We start from the raw sequence: 18,394 nt of genomic DNA on the forward strand, positions 1-18,394 counted from the left end.
CTTTTGAAAAACGAGTTTTTTTAATAAAATAGAGTAAAGTATGAAAGCCATTATTTGTATTTTCATGATTTGTAACAAATTTTTGAGAAAAAGGTGTATAAAGAAGATATATATGTAATCTATTTGAAATATTTAGAGGCCGCATTCCTTTCACAGGTGCGTGATCACGCCGTCTCGCGGATCACAATTGGAAAATTAAGTCACGTGACTTTGTTATTAATAATCAATCCGCCATCTTGAATTGAGCGACTAGAGAACTTCCGATTCACACAGAAAATCATGTTTAAAATATTGCAACCCAGTTAATGAGAATGGATTGACTAGGACAAGGGGGGCTTGTTGATCCAAGGCAGCAAGTCACATTAGACCAAGGTTTGTTTTTTATTGTAGAATTGCCCTAAGCTGAAACGGGCACCTGTTATAATGCGACTTCACGGCACTGTATGAACAGTGCACCCAGTGTAGTACATCTACCTGTATACACACGTGTATATTTATTTGCATGTATCGTGGAGCTTATTAGAAGTTATCCTCTGAAATCTTTCATTTAAATGTTTTTAGAAACCGATTTGTGTATTAAAGTTGTCGTCGAGAACATAAAGTGACAATAAAATACATTTTCTGTTGCACATAACAATAATTGTGTATTTAAACACATCTACGGACATTAAACGATTTAATACCTAGATGTGTAATGAAATAACGCCATTTGTTTGATTTTGTGGTGTTCTTTTCAATGATCCAAGTGTCCGGATGTTAAAGACCTCCAATTTGGTCAACTGAGATTCATTTCCAGTGAGTCATATCTCGTCCATGGATTACCTCCCTTTGTCAGTGAATGTAAATAAAAAGATGCCATGCATGTGGCATGTTTTACAGATAAATGCCCGAACAATTCAGTTTGATAGATTTTTTTGTGTGTTCTTAGACTACAAATATTGTTAACTATTGTTAAATAATGTAAAAGTTCCCTAGAAATAAAATGAATTTATTGTGTCTCCGATTTAACTAGTCTGGTGCTACAGGTTAGTTATATGCTTGGAACTTCAGGTTTATTGGTATTCTGTCATATATACCTTCTCTTGATAGAAGACAAATGGCGTCTGTGTTATTCTTGTGGACGGAAGTACTTAGTGTTGGTTTTTATTAGTCTGATATCATAGTGATATGCGGAAAAAGATTAATCTTGACAATATTGAGTTGCCCAACCTGTACATGTACAGTGTACATGGTGTAACTACTGTTGGTGATAGTTGATTACTTTGTCAGTACCTGAATACCTACTGCATGCATAGTGCATATGACTGATTTTATATTGTTTTTAGATTAATACATGCAACAATGAAAATGTGTACTAGGCTACACTGCACACACTAATTAAGTAGTGAATGGAATTATGTGTGATTGTTATGACATGAGAATATACCTAAACATTGTGTATTTCATTGATTTTCATTGTGTCTGCACTGCATGCAATATATACAGGATCTCTAATGATTTGTGATAGTAGGAGAATTTTATCCATCGCAGGAGTTGTGAGTTATCCATTCCTTGAGCCTGGTGAATAGGATCAAAATTAATCATCATGAAGCATTCTTATTATCACATGTTTTAACACCTCCTGACATTGTATCATGAATTCAATTTATGTAGCCTTTTATTTTGATGCAAAAGATCCTTAATATTTGTAATGCATGTAAATCCAGAATAATTTTATTGCAGTGTTGTATTAAAAATTAACTTTTGATGCATGGGTGAAATTCACTTTATAATGGTGCAATCATGTTATAAACACCTATGCATAATGCATAATGCATATAATTGATTTACATTGTATCTATACATGCCATGCAGTTACACCTGTCCATATGACTTACGACTGCGGCCACATACGTTTCATGTGCCATACTTATACAAAATGCATATAATGTGTTATTGTGTGTTTAAAAATGTATATATACTTTATATACTTGCCCCTTTATTTATCATAATGCATGTTACTGGTTACAAAATTGTCAGTGTATTATTACAGTACATATACATGTAAAAGTGATGTCACACATGCCATCAATCGATTGTTAAGAAAGACAATCGTATTGAGGATGGTTAAAAGATTCTGTAACAAAGATAAGAAATCAATTTTGTTAGTGAAACATCTTGTGAAACTCATGTTAACATTAACAACACATGTTGCATTTGGCCTGGATAAAATTTGAATTAAAATTACCATCCAGTAACAATAGGCAATAAAACCCAGCCCCCCTGAAAAACCGGTGTAATAGGCCACAGAAAATTAATATTTAGATTCTCATCCTGATTTGCAAAAAATATGGGGCGGGTGGGCGGATTTTATTATTATTTTAAAAAAAACCCCACTTTTTTCATCATCCATGTTCTAGAAATAACAACTGCATTCTTTTAAATTGTTTATGCTAATATTAGTACACAAACCCACTTGTAATCTTTTAATTCCATTTTATTTCAACTTAACTGTTAATGCACGAAGACATTTGTATCCTTATGATAACAGACATGACTGGAATCAAATGGTAATCGGCCACATGCCATTAAATTGTTTTTGATTTTTTATATACTGAACCAGATTTGTTTCCCCAAATTTTGTTTTTAAAAAAATGCATCGGGGCGGGCCATATTCAGAGTGGCGGGCAGAGATGAGAATCTTAAAATTAATTTTATGTGGCTTTCTATAGAATGACAATAAGTTATGCCCTGAATTATCTATTGAGTACATGCAGACTAAATGTCATTTCCATTTGATTTGAGGATATTGTGAGCTTGTTTATCTGAAATGCACATATAGATCAGATGTTTGAGCTAGAGCACTTAGATATACAAGCAGTGTAAAAAATAATACCCTACATGTAGATCAGTATAATGCAGGTAAATATTTGCCCCTGTTTTATTTTCGCCCCTTTCACCCTCGTTGTCAGTAGACAAGGTGAATTCTATGTCGCAATTAAATAATATCTCTGTTAACACAACTGCATTTGGGTGAATTGAAGACAAGATGAAATCGTTTGCAAGTGAAGAAGGGCTAAAATAACATGGGGCAAAAATAACCCTGCATGTATACGGTATAATATGTATCTGTTTTTCTACATCTTCTTAAATTGTCTAAGACAATGACTTTTTGATAATGGGGATATTTACTTTCAAGAGACAGGGGTTAGGGTGTCTTTGAGATGCAAGAAGTGTAGGGGTGGTGGGCTGGGGGGCGGGGGGGGGGGGGGGGGGGGGCTCATGGGGGTAGTAAGGTTGATGTACATTATGATGTCATTGAAGTCTCCCTTGAGTTATCAGCCTGGATGCAATTTCGGATTTTAATTCATCTTGAAGAAAAAAAAGTAGTTTTCACAAGGAGATAAGAAATGAAATGTTAAAAGTACATCCCAGTTAGTGACTACTAATTTAAAGATTAAAAATTTGATCCAGTAGTCACTATATATAGTGACCGCTAAAGCCTTCATCAATGGCCCCTGCTTCCTTACAAGATTCAAAAGCAAGCAACACGGATTCTTCTGCAGAGTTGGAAAAAAGTCACCTTATATTGATTTTGAAAATATGCTTTTGTCATGGATTTTTATATCATATTAACAGTCTGAAAACATATTTTTTTTTATGTATTTATGACTCACATTCATCTATATAACCTCTGTAGTTTTTATACTTATATATAATTTTACTTTAGAAAGAAATTTGTGTAAATGTGCAAAGGATTCTTCAGCGAAAAGCATTTCTATCACAGTTTTCTCCCAGAAAGTACTCGACAAATTAAGCATAACTTTAATTTTACTCTAAAACACTGTGTCATTTTATATGAAAACTTTTTACTCCCTTACTCCAAGACATTCCCTCATTAAGAATACCCCTCCAAGAAACCCCTCCCCTAAATAATAAGTCACCTCCCCCAACCCAGTCAGACAAGAAGATAAATTTCTACCTAATATGGCAAATGTAGATAACACGCATTACAGCATATTTCATAAAGCTACATTGACAATGCATGTTATCTTTGCATGGTCCTTTTATCAAATTAATGAATAATGTATGCATGATTTGGATATGTTATAATAGATTGGACCATTTCAGTTGGTATTTGTGATCCCAATAGTAGAATATAAGGAATTTACAGTGTTTTTGGTGGAACTATTGATAGCAGGGCACACATTTGACATGTGCAGGAGATTTTTTTCTTTATGATGGAGAAATATACTGATTTGGAATATTAAGTTAGTTGTAGTTTACAGGGCTGTAAATTTAAATGGCTGAAAATGTTTCCTAGTTAACCCAAAGGAATTTCCAAAAACATTTTTTTTCGTATGTGATTATATGAAGTAGTTTCATCTAATTCAGATAAAGTCAGCTTATATGGAAGGAAGATATGGATTTGATTACAAGATGTTCAAGCTTGTGATTTTTGTTTCCCTGGTACTGTAATTTATAGGACTGTGAACACTAAATGGTACAAAAGAGCAGACAAATATATGGGACCTTAAAAAATATAATTCTGTACCAATTTGACTTAGTGGAAATACCAGGGTCAGCATACAATACACGGGGAGAAATTGAGGCTAAAAATTTACCCCACTGTGATGGAGCGGAAAGGTCTCATCAGGTTAATTCGTTACCTATCTGCCAGGGTTTCAGGTAGAAATTTGTTTTACCTGTGTGATATTTTCATACTTTTGTACTATTCATATGTACATGAACTTATATCACATTTATCCTTTTCCTTATTATTTCTCACCACACCTACCATTCGCAGAAGAATGATAGCTAAAATGATCATCAAGATTTTTTCATCTTGGCATAATGGATTGGGTGATTGCCCTCAGTTGATAATTTGTTGTACCACATTATTGTTTTGTTTTGATTCTATACTGAGAGAGAGAGAGAGAGAGAGAGAGAGAGAGAGAGAGAGAGAGAGAGAGAGAGAGAGAGAGAGAGATGTATGTTAAAGTTGTGCTTTAATCTACAGAAGATTATGGATATTTTGATCAGTACAAAAAACAATCTTGAAATCTAATTCTTCAAGAGTATAAAATGATTTCACGTTGTCACAGATAACAGTCAGATGAAGTAATTGTTCTCCCTATATATATAATTCAGAATTTCATAAAAGTTAATATCAATTTAACAGTATTTTACAGAAAACTGTTCATTATTGCTATTAAAATGGAAATTTGATAATGTTTGTTGGTTCAGAGTGTATTTTTATCATATTTTTACCTTTCGATCTTTCTTTTACCTTAAATAAACGGGAGGGATATCATTCATACATTTTTTGTTACTTTTTGGGCGTATCTCAAAAAATCTGACTGCTGATGGTTATCTGAGGAGATTATCCTCGCTGATTTACGCGGCAGGCAATCGCTAATGACAGCCATGACCTGGTTGCTATGGAGTCCGGGTTGGCCTAAAGGGGAGTTAACTCTGTGGTGTGAAGAGTGATGAATGTAACAAGTGTCTCTTTGTGTTGAAGCAGACGCTAGCAGCTGTGGAACTGAGACAGTTGATAGTGTCGAAAAAATATATGTAGAAAATGTCTGTTTAGATTTTTAAGCAAAATGAACAATCTATGAGTGGAGGAATTTGTCTGTCCCTACTGAAGAAGAGGATAGCATGTGTATACATGTGATCATTGTCATTGAGGTGTTCTACAGTTTTTTTTTATTTTTTTCACTGTTAGTGATGGAGACTCTAACAAAGTGTTAATTAAAGCCTTGACTGGAAATCTCAAATTATACAACTGTGAATAAAGGGGGAAGTTATTGGTTTGTTTCGTGATGACAAGATTTGAGATGAATACGTTTCTGTAGCAATGACATGAACAACTTGTCAGTGTTTTCAGATGTGAAAACATAATTTTTTTTCCTAGCGAGGATTAACATTATGATTCGCCGCCAAGTCTAGGAGTAAAAAACTTTTGGTTTAAAGGATGGCAAAAGGAGAGAGACACACAACATAGTCAAGATTAAGACCACATACAGTATGTGATATCTTTGGAAATGATGCTGATCATTTTTACCGAATATTGAGAAAGCAACATCTTTTGGAAAAAGGGAAATGGTCATTGGTTTTGTTGAGATCTTTAGTACACTGTGTTTTTTTTAAAAGTCTCTAACTTTTCACTGGAGAACAACTATTTATTCATTTTATGCAATCTTATCAACCATTGGTTCTATTTGAATAACGCATCACGGAGTATACAGATATGTTGAAAGTACATGCAACAAGTGATGGTTTTTGTCCAGAATTGGCCTGTTACGACATTGTAACAAGGTTATTATTGAGTATTGGATGAAAAAAAAACATTGGAGGCTTGAAGCACAGTGGAATATCTGTCAGAAAATATGACAGCTGAATTAATGAATTTCTTGCAGCAAAATAAATAATTAAGAAAAAAACCCAAAACAGAATGGAAAATTATGTGTGTGTTTGAACTGCACCTTCCCAGGGTTGTTTGATCTGGGTATAATGATGCAGCTTAAACAACTGCACATGTGATTTTGTCAGAATATATCAGAACGTAGCCAGCAAAGGATAGACTCTGTACCAGGTGACTGCGGACATTTTTACTGTATGTGTTTTTAGGAAAAAGTCATTTATTTCTTTCCCTTATGTTATAAAGGTTGTACATGCAGATAAATTTTCTGAGGGGGGTGTATTTTGTGCTTATCTTGAGCAGTAGTTTTAAGTTTCATAATATTTCTGTGCAACAGATAAAGTTCGACTTGGCAAGTGCTGCATATACATTTGCAGATGGCACATAGATGAAACTATGATTTTTATAACTTCCTTCAGGAACTCATAATCTGAGAGTTTAGGGCATAGATCAAGTGACTGTGAAATTTGCCGATCTCGGATTAATGTTTTGTACAATCGGACATCCACGAAAGTCTGTCGTGATCGCTTTCATGCAGACTGTATACTTTCGGAATTTGTGCCGAATTCTGTAAAGACACAAAATTTTAAAACCCTACGAGGATTTTCTTCTGAAGATACAGAGTTATGGCTGTTTGTGAAGAGTAGAACATTGGTGAATTGAGTGTTTTAAGTCTTGGATCACTGGTACCGACAGTTGGGGATACTAAAGCAAGGCTCTTCTTGGTTGCCAGAAGTTTGGATCTATAGATGCAATAACAAAGAAAAGCTTTGTATCATAAGTGCAACGTAGTTGCCTCAAATTGACCGAAATTATGTGCTAATTCATGATGCAGTTTATCAAAGAAATGTTACCATCCTGCAGGCTCAGTGTGACCCAATGTTTATACGTGACTGATCCAAATCACCTCAAGGTTTGATCAAATTGTTGAACTCCCCCCAAAAAAGGCCATTAAGTTTCGATTGGTCAGTGAAAATTTTGAAGTGTCCAATGGCTGCTCTGTTAACATCCCAGTCCTGGAGGGCTTTGTGGGATAGATTTATTTCCCAGATGGACGAGAAACTTGAGATCTTGAGGGAATCCCGATGGAGTCCCAACAGATTATTGCCAGGTAATACAGTAGAAAGAGTAGTCATATGACAGGTTAGCTCAGTATTAATTAGCTAATTAATATTAATTAACCCTGCCTCCCCTTGCAGGGCCTTTACCCCCAAGCATCTAAAGCTGATGAGTTTACAGTAGGTCTTTCAAAATTCAACAGTCTTGTCTACTTTATTCATTTGTCTTTAACAGGGCACGGTCACGATTTTGGTCAAGAATTATTTTTCCAATTTTAATGTTTACAATGCTTCAGTAAGGCATCTTTAACAAGCAACCAAATTTGAGTGTCATTCGTTGAGTTATATTAAGAGAGTTACAGAGCTTACAATTCTTTGCTATGTAAACAAAGCTTTTGTTTACATTTCGAATGTTGAAATGAAAATTCCAATTTTAGACCTAAAATGAAGTCTTAAATGTTCGGAACAGTTTATCTATGCTTAAAATGAATAAGACAATAGAGAAATCAGCAAAAAAGTTTTCACTGCTATATTGAACCAATGTAAACAAAAACAGGAAACGAGCCTTGTTTACATGACAAAGAATTGTGAGCCCTGTATTTTGCTTATATCTCTATGACTGACTCTCAAATTTCATTAGAACATTAGAAATGCATTCCTAAAGCATTGTAGAAAATAAAAATAGAAAACAGAAAAATAGAACTTGATAAAAATGGTGACCATGCCCCTTTAAAACTTGCAATGGAGGTGAATGTAGCTGTCACACAGTAACTTTTTCAAAGGTTAAAGATTCATTTAGAGTATTTTTTGTGTACCGTTCAGAGTATTCAAGGAGAGAGAGAGAAAGAGAGAGAGAGAGAGAGAGAGAGAGAGGAGAGAGAGAGAGAGAGAGAGAGAGAGAGAGTGTTGACATTTGGATTTGGCATGGTGGTTATTTTGAATCATTTTATTATGTAATCCTTGTCTGTTTTCTATGGAGAGATCCCAGAAACACTCTTGAGGATCTAAAAGGGAGAATTGTTAATGAGGAAGTAAAGTGATTGAATTGCATCATTTGTATTTTAGCAGTTTATTTACTGTTATACTGGCAGATAATTTCCTCACACTGTGCTTCATAACACTGATTGTCTGACATTCAAAAAGTGGTCTTTTAAAGTCACGGGTAAAGTAAAAATGTCAAGGTCATTCTGTAAATTAGGATGAAGGTCACTTTCAGGTAAAACTTATAGAAAATTCAAGGTCACTTAGATGTTTACAGAAAGATGTAGATTTGATTTAATGTCTCACTCATATCCATGACTTAACCTGTGCAAAGTTTCTCTTGTCAGTGACCTTATTTTATTAATTAATAATGAACATTATAAAAAAAAAATCACATTGGAAATGGGATTGTCTAATCATTATTTTCTTGCTCTATAATGGGTAGGCATCCACTAAAAGTCAAGTGGAAGTTTTGAAGAAAAAAAAAATTGTAAAAAGAAAATTAGATATATTTACTTCAATGAAAAACACGTGTGGAATCTGAAGTAAAGGAAGAATAACAGACAGACAGTCATGTAGACTTGAAATATTGTTTACATTAAAAGAGAGAATAAAAGGCCAAAAAAAAAAGTTTGAGAATAGTTGTTGGTGTATGGAGCTTGTGTTTTAATTGATTCGATTAGTAAGCCTCTGTACAGCTGGGGAACTCTCGGAGCTGTAACAGTGAATTCTGGGAGGAAACGATCAGAATAGGAGCGCTGCTATTTACCTTCAAGAATGAGTCGAACAGAAGTTTTTCAATGTGTGTGTGGTTTTATAACCTGGTGCATCTAAAGATTGGATGATTTTGTGCAGTTCCCTATGTTGTTAAACTAAGTGTTTTTTTACATCTCATTCTGAATACCAGAAATGGATTTTACCTTCAGGTTTAGGATCAAGAAATGGATTATTTATTTGTGAGTATTGTGCTTTTAACTTGAAAAGGAAAAAAATCAATGTTGAATTCTTTTTCAAAAAAGCGCACCATTTTTGTCGAGCTCTCTCTCCCTCTCTTTGACAATGCGCAACTGGAAGATACTTTTGGTCTGAAGCGTATTGATCCAGATTTCTGGTACTGATATCCTTGTACGGAAATAATGCCATTTCTGTTTAACCTGCAACTGTTCACCAGCGGTGAGAAACGCAGTAAACTGCTGCACGCTGCTGCACGCTGCACCTGATGATATGCACTTTCGCAGTAGCCATGTAATGGACTCACCTCCCCACTTTTCAAACAACCCCACTCTCTCTATGAACAGTGAAGCCCCAATTGATGTGACCTAGCCCTAACTAAATCTACAGAGATATAATCATTTCATGTGGGTTAAAATCAGATTGTTCGGAGACACGGTGTATATTTTAAGTGTCTTTTGACGACTCTGATAAGATGTCATTATTTTAATGTGTGTGAATGCGTCCTTGAAGTCTGTCGCTGCAGCAGGGAAACATATTACATGTTGTTATGTTATTTACTTCTTCGACTCTCTGTTGCTGAAAAAATGGATGTCCTTAATGACCTGGTAATTTTTGTTCTGTTACGCATCTACCGTATGTAGTTTATGTTTGGATTATTTAAAGTTCCCATACGTTACCTCTGTGTGAAGTTGGTTAATTGAAATTGTCTTTCTTTTAGCCTTGATTTTTTCATTTTGGATAATGGGGATATATACGATTGAGTTGATCTGTAACACTGTACATTATGTACATTATGTTGCTCCATTTGTCCAACGATCTTTGGCGTAATGTTTTTGACTTGATTTTTTTTCATCTGTGAGTCAAATTCGTTTGTTTTTTGTTGATCTGTAACACTGTACATTATCGTTGCTTCATTTGTCCAACGATCTTTGGCATAATGTTGGCATAAAATCTCCGTTTTAGAAGAGCAGGTTGATGCTGATGCCAGCCTGTCAGACTGCAGGAAACATCAATGTCATCTTCTTCCATTTTGTGATGGACAATTTTTTTTTGCGTGTCTGTGAAAGCCTTGATGAATATTAATTGTAACTGACTGTCATAGGGGAGAAATTGAGCCGAATGTCCGTCCACCGTAGCACAGGATTTTTTTTTTCAAAGAGAAATCAATTTTTAAAGAGAGTTGTGTTGGTTTTTTTTCTTCCTTATTTTTTTTCCTCCTCCGTTGTATAGCTGTGGATTCAGTGCTTGATGAAGATGGAGTGATTGAAGCACAGTGATGTGAAAGACAAGTTTTACAGAACGTTTATATTGACGGGGAAATTTTGTGCTACTCTTGTGACTCTGGAAGCACTGAAGGGAGATGTTTTATGTCCAGCTCATGTAATTTTACCAAGGAGAAAGTTTTACTTGAACTCACTCTGCTGTTTGATACTGATGAGTCCATTGTATCCCATTTTACTTACTATAGTTTGTAAAACTCTGAAGTGCATGTAAAAAAATTGTGAAAATTCAATTTGGAATGTCAGAGTTCACAAATTTAAAAAACCCAGAAAGAGATGTGAGAATTTTAAGGGGAAGTGTCATTGGAGTACTGTCTGACAATGGTGCTTGAGAGGATGTTAAACGTCGTCCTCTGAGATTGAATTGTTGTAGCTTTACCTCTGAGGCTGGGGTTCAGTAGGGGGGTCGGGATTTCATGAGTAGCTGGTGTAGAGGATGGATCTAACATTACAGGATGAGGCACAAGTGGGTGACCAAGTCGGTATGTCTATAGCAACGGAAGGGCAAGGTCAAGTCACAACTATTTTTGACATCAAAATCAGATGACAGTGGATATATCGGATTTTATTGATTGCTCACAATCTTTTTTTTTTTTTTTTTTTAGGTTTTTTGGATTTGGTATATTAAATGTTGTTTAAATTTAACATGCTAGGAGTAAGATTTTCTTCAGTAATTTTGTACTTTAATTGTAAAAAACTTTGTACATTTTAAATATGGGTTGATGCTTTTGCAAGTTAGTTTGGATTTCGGTTATATGAGCATATACATGATTATGTTGATGCTTAGAGCAAAGTGATTTTCATTCCCAGTGACTTAATTACAAATTGTATACTCGAAAGATATAATGAATTATGCTTATAACGAAGCAATATCGCCAATCCTTTGCACTACTTTATAAGCGTGTTTTACTGTTAAATGAAGAACGAATTACATCTTAAATATGAAAATATTTGAGTTATCACAAGCAGAAAAACAGATAATCTTCAACCAATGTGGACTTGGAATTAGCACTGTATTCATCTCCTTTAATCAGTTTATCACAGGTCTCTCTTCTCATTCTTTTTGTTTCTCCCTCTCTACACAAAGATGTTTAACGATAATAAGCAGATATTCAGAATGTTTAGTAAATTTCAGAAGAATTTGTTGATAGGGTTTGAGCTACACCTTACATATCATAACCAAATGATTGAAATTGTTGAGAGATAATTGAATTTACACCTGCGTGAAAACTCTGATGCCTCAACATCACACTGTGGCAGTTGTTGGCTAATTACTGCTCTCTTTCAACTTCTTCTTTCAGCACATGTTTTTATATTTTTTTCCGTAATATGCAATATATCTCTCTCTTTTGTTTTTTCTAACTTGATCAGTTTCTTGAATATTCTCTCTCTCTCTCTCTCTCTCTCTCTCTCTCTCTCTCTCTCTCTCTCTCTCGGCACCATACGGGTTTGCTTTGTTGTAATGAATAACATTCTTATACTTGAAGTAGCAAATGAACTTAAAACAAAGTCGGAAAGTCGGAAGCACATGATTTAATTACTTCCATTGCGTGAGGCAAGGCTCATCCAGAGACTCTTAATACCTATCTTTTTCTTCTTTATTTCTTCTCAAGTTAGGAGGAAAAAAATTGCAGCTTTTAAAAAGCAATCATATTAAGTAGTGATGTTCTTTTTTTTTTTTCTTCACTGCTGTTTTTAGCATCAATGGAAAATAAGGCAGCTTCATTTTCTATGGATCTGGAGACTTGTAGTAGCCATTATAAGGTTGTTGTCAACTTTTCACAGACCCAAGTTCTTTCTTCCACATGGCCCCAATCCACTTGTGTCTTGTCTTCTGTATTTTTATTTCTCACTCTCCTTTACTTTTACAAATAATGTTTTTCCTATAAAAACATTGATTAAAATTGAAAAGAAATTTGAAATGCATGCACAACTATTGGTCTTGAAGGTAAAAAAAATAATTACCTTATTGTTAATTATGAGCTGCAGTCCCGTTTTTATGCAGAAAACAATTAAAATAGAATGGAGCAATGGAGCAAGTGTTTCTAACCAGACCAAGGTTATTTTTGATATATTTATGATAAGAGAAAGAGATTAACTTAAGCTGTTTGGGAGATAGGAAAGAAATAACCTTCTAGATGAAGAATACACAGGAATTGTGATTGATTTAGAACCAATTATAGAGTTGGCAAAGTGTAGAGTGGGACGTGTGAGAGGGCTGCAGAGAGATTGGATCACAGAGAGAGAGAGAAAGAGAGAGAGAGAGAGAGAGAGAGAGAGAGAGAGAGAGAGAGAGAGAGAGAGAGTGAGAGAGAGAGAGAGAGAGAGAGAGAGAATCAAAGAGATAGACAGCCAGACAGACAAGAGAAAGAGCACACAGAAAAGTGAGAGAAGACATACAGAGAGATGGACTGACTACAAAATGGACAGACAAAGGATAATAGACATGGATACTTGATGCAGGGAGAATTGTTCATGAAATGCTGTGGGATTATATGAAGTTCCATTATTATTGCAAGGTGTAGGTTTAAGGAATAGGAGGAACTGACAGGAAAGTGAATCAATAGCTGCTAGAACATTAAGTCTGCCTTTTACTACAATTGACATGCAAGCTCTGGTTAAATGTTCTTTGGGAATTGCACACAATAAAATGGCATGTCCTAGTGTGAATCCTTATGGTTTCGTACAAGAAGTCACCAGAGTATCTCATGACAAGGGCCCAGAAATCCTTTGGCTTGGTGGAGCAGCCACAATGAAAGATTTTTGTCGTGACTTGATTCACCTTCCTCTGTCTGTCTGGATTCCACCCAACCCCTTCATCTTATTCAATGTGTCACTTTTCAAAGAGACTGTTTGTCTGTCTGTGTATTGGAGATGTATATCTAAAGCTGCTCATTATCAGACTGATGACCTGCCGCCTCACTTTTCAAAAAGACTTTATCTATATGTCTGTCTGTGTATTGGAGACATATTCTCTCTCTCTCTCTCTCTCTCTCTCTCTCTCTCTCTCTCTCTCTCTCTCTCTCTCTCTCTCTCTCTCTCTCTCTCTCTCTCATTGTCCTGACACTAACACATTGATTTTCAGTCAATAGAGTCTCTCTCACTCTCAGACAATGGGTTGCATATTTTCAAGACATTTGTTGCATGTTTATGGGGAAAGAAATTTCATTCACAATCAATATTTGCACACAGTCAAGTCATCCACAGCATTGTTAGAAACCTGTTTCGCTGTAATTGTCATAGCTTTTCAAGTGCAGGTTTTAAAACTATCAGACGTAATTTCCTACCAGGAGTCGAAGCTCTAAATGGCTTGGTGCTTTTAGATAGCGTTCCTTTACAGACAATGCCTAATGGTTAAGCTCTCTCATTACACCTCCATTTCCCACACCTTTTCCTTGACAAATTCTCTAATTATTGATATGAAAAATTTTTTTTGTTGGTTTATGGTTTGTTTTTTTTTTTTAGTTTTCTTGGTAAGTGGAGAGTTCACAAATGTGCATACACAGAATCTCTCATCTTCTGAATCCTTATTTCTGACGTTGATCTTCTTTTAAAGTTGTCATGTTTATTGAACTTGTCATTGTTGAATAACTGTTCTTCAAAATAGTTCTGAATATAAATAACAAGTTGTTATATGGTGGAGTTGTAAAGAGAGTGCTCATGTTTCTTTTTGTTGTAGATTTGTTATACAGACTAAAGAAATTTTGTTTTGTTGTAGATGTATTTTATAGTTTATTAGAGAAACCTCATATAAATTTATACCTTGTTGTTTCGTTGTAGAGCTGCACAGCATGTCAATGAGGCTGGTGTCGGCCGGCGGTACCTATAATGTCCGAGCCTCGGAGATGTCCTCCCATCTACAGGATAGACAGCCAAAGATGGTCACCTGTATCGTCCACTTCCTGGACGACAGCCAGCAGGACTTCGAAGTCGACGTGAGTACTATTCAGCTTTCTATCTACCGGTATCTCAAAGTACTTCACATTCACAGTTTTGGTATTAGTACACTGTTAACGTTATTGAAAGCCAAAGGGTTCTAACTTTGTAACTGTGTATTACAATTAAGGAATTTTAAACATATCATAAGAATGGACCTAACACTATATTCTGTTACTGTGAAATCTTTGAAATTTGTTGGGGCTCCTTTTTCATGGATTTTATGTGTGTTATTGAGTGTTATTGAATTGAAAAGAATTGTCAGTTTACATAAATTAGCAATATTTAGTCTGATCTCAAGTCATAAGTTTCCTTCATAAAATGCCCCCCAGGAAAAATAGATAATTTGACCTTGACCTCTGTTTTTTGACTTTGACAGAAGAAAGCCAAGTCGCAGGTGCTGTTAGACAAGGTGTTTGGTCACCTGGAGTTAGTGGAGAAGGACTACTTTGGCCTACAGTTTGTGGACCTCTCCCCCGCCCCCGACGGAATGATCAGCCATGCTCACCACCCTGTGGGGCCCTACGCAATGGTATGTGGGGTTTTCATTAAGGTGGCTCACTACACCTAGCAATACTTTTTCAGATCAGCAGAAAATTTCTTGATTATGATAGAGAGCATGATGGATTAGATGTGTATAAGTCAAATAGGCAAAAAAAATTGCAATTTTGGTTGAAAAATTATCTTTTTAAAAATTTAGTTTAGTCAATATGAGCAAAAGCCCATGGAGGATTTGAACTCGTGATCAGCGGTTCACAAACTTGAGCTATGATGATAGTCGACCAAGCAGATTGATACAAACAATCTAACAAAACATTTAAGTTGCCATCTTGTGACGTAGTGTCTTAAAAAGTATCAGACTAGGTGAAGTGGGGTACCTTAAACAAATGGTCAATTTACATTTTGAGAAAGTTACAGTACAAGTTATAATGGATTATTATGTGCTTTTATCCATTAATATGGCTATTTTTTGTGTTCTTTTAAGTTCTTTAATAAATGAATATTTTCTTTTTTGTTAACAGAGATGGCTGGACCCGTTGAAAACCATTAAAAAACAATGTAGGGGTACGTATTGATAGATTTTGATGGAGACATCATATTTAATGAAGAACCATGATAATATATTAATGTGGTCCAAACAAAAACAAAATAGATAGATGTGAAAGAATAATCATAAGATATTATATAAATAGTGCCTGTTTGGGAGGGTAACAGTTGAAATTGACACCCCGAGAAAACCATTGTCAACCGACGCGAATTTATTTTGTTATACTGAATGTCTTTTTTTAAAGTTTTAAGAAAATTTTACTGCTTTTATATAGGAATAACGTGAATTCTACAGCGAACCGTACGCGCATAATTTTCACGCATGTAACATTTTTTAATGTTACCCGTTGCCAAGTGCGTTGCTAACGCTGAGGGTAATAGTAAATATTATTAACTGCGTCTTAACCAATCAGATTTCAGTATTTAACATGAAAGTATAACAAGACAATATAACATTAATTCAGCTTTACTGTTGGCTCAGAAATCAAATCGTAGGAGATTGTCTATATTTCTGATATTTATGTTCAGAGGATTTCTGTTGTAATTTGTTGTAAAGAACCAGGAAAGATTCATGCATTTACTTGATTAAAAGAGTTAAGTTTTGCAAGACAAATTACAATGTTGTATACCTTTCTGTTATGTCTTTGCAGGCCCTCCCTATGAATTTTATTTTCGTGTGAAGTTTTATGTTTCTGATCCCAGCAAGCTTGAGGAAGAATATACGAGGTATGGGAGTTCTGTATATTGTAGATTCCTAATTTTACGCGAGGAATTAATATCAACGTGAAATCGTGAGAAGCACTTATCGCAAATTTTTAAACTCTCACTTTTATTTTTTGGACAGACATAAATTAAACAAAAGTATGATAAATAATTTGGCGTTCGCGATCTTGTATTCTCATGATTTGATGCAAAAAGGTTGAATCGCAGAATTAAGTACTCGCGTTAAAAAAAGAATTAACAGTATTATGTGCCAACTATCTTTTCAATGAAAAGTTGTTTTTGATATTGAGCTATTTATATGAGAAATTTTTTAACTGGTTATCGAGAATGTGTCTTCATGTATCGTTGTAAAGAAAAAAGAGAGCAAACTTGATTTACTTGATCTGTCAAGTAAGAAAGTGTATAAAATGATTAACTGTTAAGTTACTTACTGAAGAAGTGATAAGACTCGGCCTGTCCAACCTTTCATAGGGAATTCTAGTACAGAAGATTAGTTTTTGTCTAACATGTAATTAATGGTAAACACTTAAGGGATAAGATAGTAGATAACAAATAGTTGTGTATCTTTAAGTTTAAAGACTAAAGTTTAATGTTTCATCATGAATTATTTTAAAAGATTGATTAGCGTCTTGTGGTATGCTGTAATGTTTGTTTGTATTTCATGTGTTTTGGGTTAATTTGTTTTTCCGTTTATTGTAGGTATCACTTCTTCCTACAAGTGAAGCGAGATATATTAGAAGGTCGTCTAGTCACCCCTCCCAGTACCGCCGCCCTACTGGCCAGTTTTGCCATTCAATGTAAGGGACATTACTCTGTATTATGTGTCAAGCAAAGGGAGGGAATTCTACACAGTTTGATTTAGTATGATTGTGTATTTTATATAAGAAAGCAAGCATGTTATATCACATGTCAATGAAATTACTTGAGAAACTAAGATCTAAAAACACCAACTTCTTGTTTGAATTGTTAGGAATACTAGTAATTGAGAGCAAGGACAAATATAAAAATTAATGCAATGAAAGGCTTAAACATTGAAGTATTTAGATTTGATGCAGGTATTTTTTTTTTTAAAATTTATGATATTTGTCTTATTTGAGCTTCTTTTTCGTTGAACAGCTGAGCTTGGCGATTATAACCCTGATGAACACAAAGGCAACTACATCTCAGACTATAGGTTCATCCCTCACCAAACCGAGGACTTCGAGAAGCAGGTCTCAGAACTTCACAAACAGCATAGGTCAGTGTGTGTGGAGAGAGAGAGAGAGAGAGAGAGAGAGAGAGAGAGAGAGAGAGAGAGATGAAAAATGTAAGACACCAATGGGAGACTGAGATAGAATTTTAGTATAGACATCAGATTTGTTTGAATTCCGGACATTTCAGTTAGGACCTAAGACTCTATTTAAAACATCCAAGTTGTTCACCAAAACAGTTTTACCAAACTGTATGACTGTTTTGCTGCCTCAACTTGCTAATTAACAATATTGTGTCTCTGTGTTTGGTTTTGTGGCATTTTATGTGTAATTTTATAACACTCTGTTTACAGAGGGCAGACTCCTGCTGATGCGGAGTACCATTATCTGGATAAAGCCAAGAGACTGGAGATGTACGGAGTGGATCTCCATAATGCTAGGGTAAGGGCAGCAACTCCAGACAAACAAAAATTAAAGTTCCAATGCACAAAGCTAAAAATCTGACCGTACACTCTAAAACCTGATGAAACCTTTTGGACAGGCCATTATAGCTCTTTCAGTATAGACTTTGGAATTCATGCACTTTTATTTACTTGCTGTTTTTTTTTTTAGATAATTTTTTTTTCATTTCTCTGTTCAGCTTTAAAAGGGGGTGGGGTAGATGGTAGTAGTATAAACCTATGAGGATGGATTTCTACAAAAATTATTTACAGGGAAAGTTATTGATACACTGTTTAAGGTTAAATAATAAGGTCACTTCCTTTACAAGGATTTTATTTATTTTTCATTGACTTTTTCTGGACATTGGTCAGTGACACC

At 35.0% G+C, this 18,394-nt stretch overlaps 1 protein-coding gene across 10 annotated transcripts in view; it reads left to right on the forward strand.

Moving 5' to 3' along the window:
• Window positions 1-211: 211 nt before the first annotated feature.
• Window positions 212-18,394, forward strand: part of LOC105328612 (tyrosine-protein phosphatase non-receptor type 4) — a 69,303-nt gene continuing 51,120 nt past the window's right edge. For 2 of the 10 annotated variants that reach the window (XM_066073527.1, XM_066073526.1), the window contains exons 1-8: window positions 7,312-7,517; window positions 14,460-14,614; window positions 14,995-15,147; window positions 15,638-15,680; window positions 16,313-16,387; window positions 17,081-17,182; window positions 17,502-17,622; window positions 17,929-18,016. In XM_066073527.1, coding sequence (XP_065929599.1) covers window positions 7,397-7,517; window positions 14,460-14,614; window positions 14,995-15,147; window positions 15,638-15,680; window positions 16,313-16,387; window positions 17,081-17,182; window positions 17,502-17,622; window positions 17,929-18,016 — 858 coding nt within the window. In that variant the 5' untranslated portion in view covers window positions 7,312-7,396. Of the gene's footprint in view, window positions 373-7,307; window positions 7,518-9,253; window positions 9,402-9,985; window positions 10,005-10,629; window positions 11,162-14,459; window positions 14,615-14,994; window positions 15,148-15,637; window positions 15,681-16,312; window positions 16,389-17,080; window positions 17,183-17,501; window positions 17,623-17,928; window positions 18,017-18,394 lie in introns of those variants that run through there. The other 8 variants (XM_066073531.1, XM_066073524.1, XM_066073525.1 and 5 more) reach the window with 8 other exon arrangements.

This window comes from Magallana gigas, chromosome 10 (genome assembly GCF_963853765.1).
Source record: "Magallana gigas chromosome 10, xbMagGiga1.1, whole genome shotgun sequence".
In the NCBI taxonomy this organism is placed as follows: Eukaryota; Metazoa; Mollusca; class Bivalvia; order Ostreida; family Ostreidae; genus Magallana; species Magallana gigas.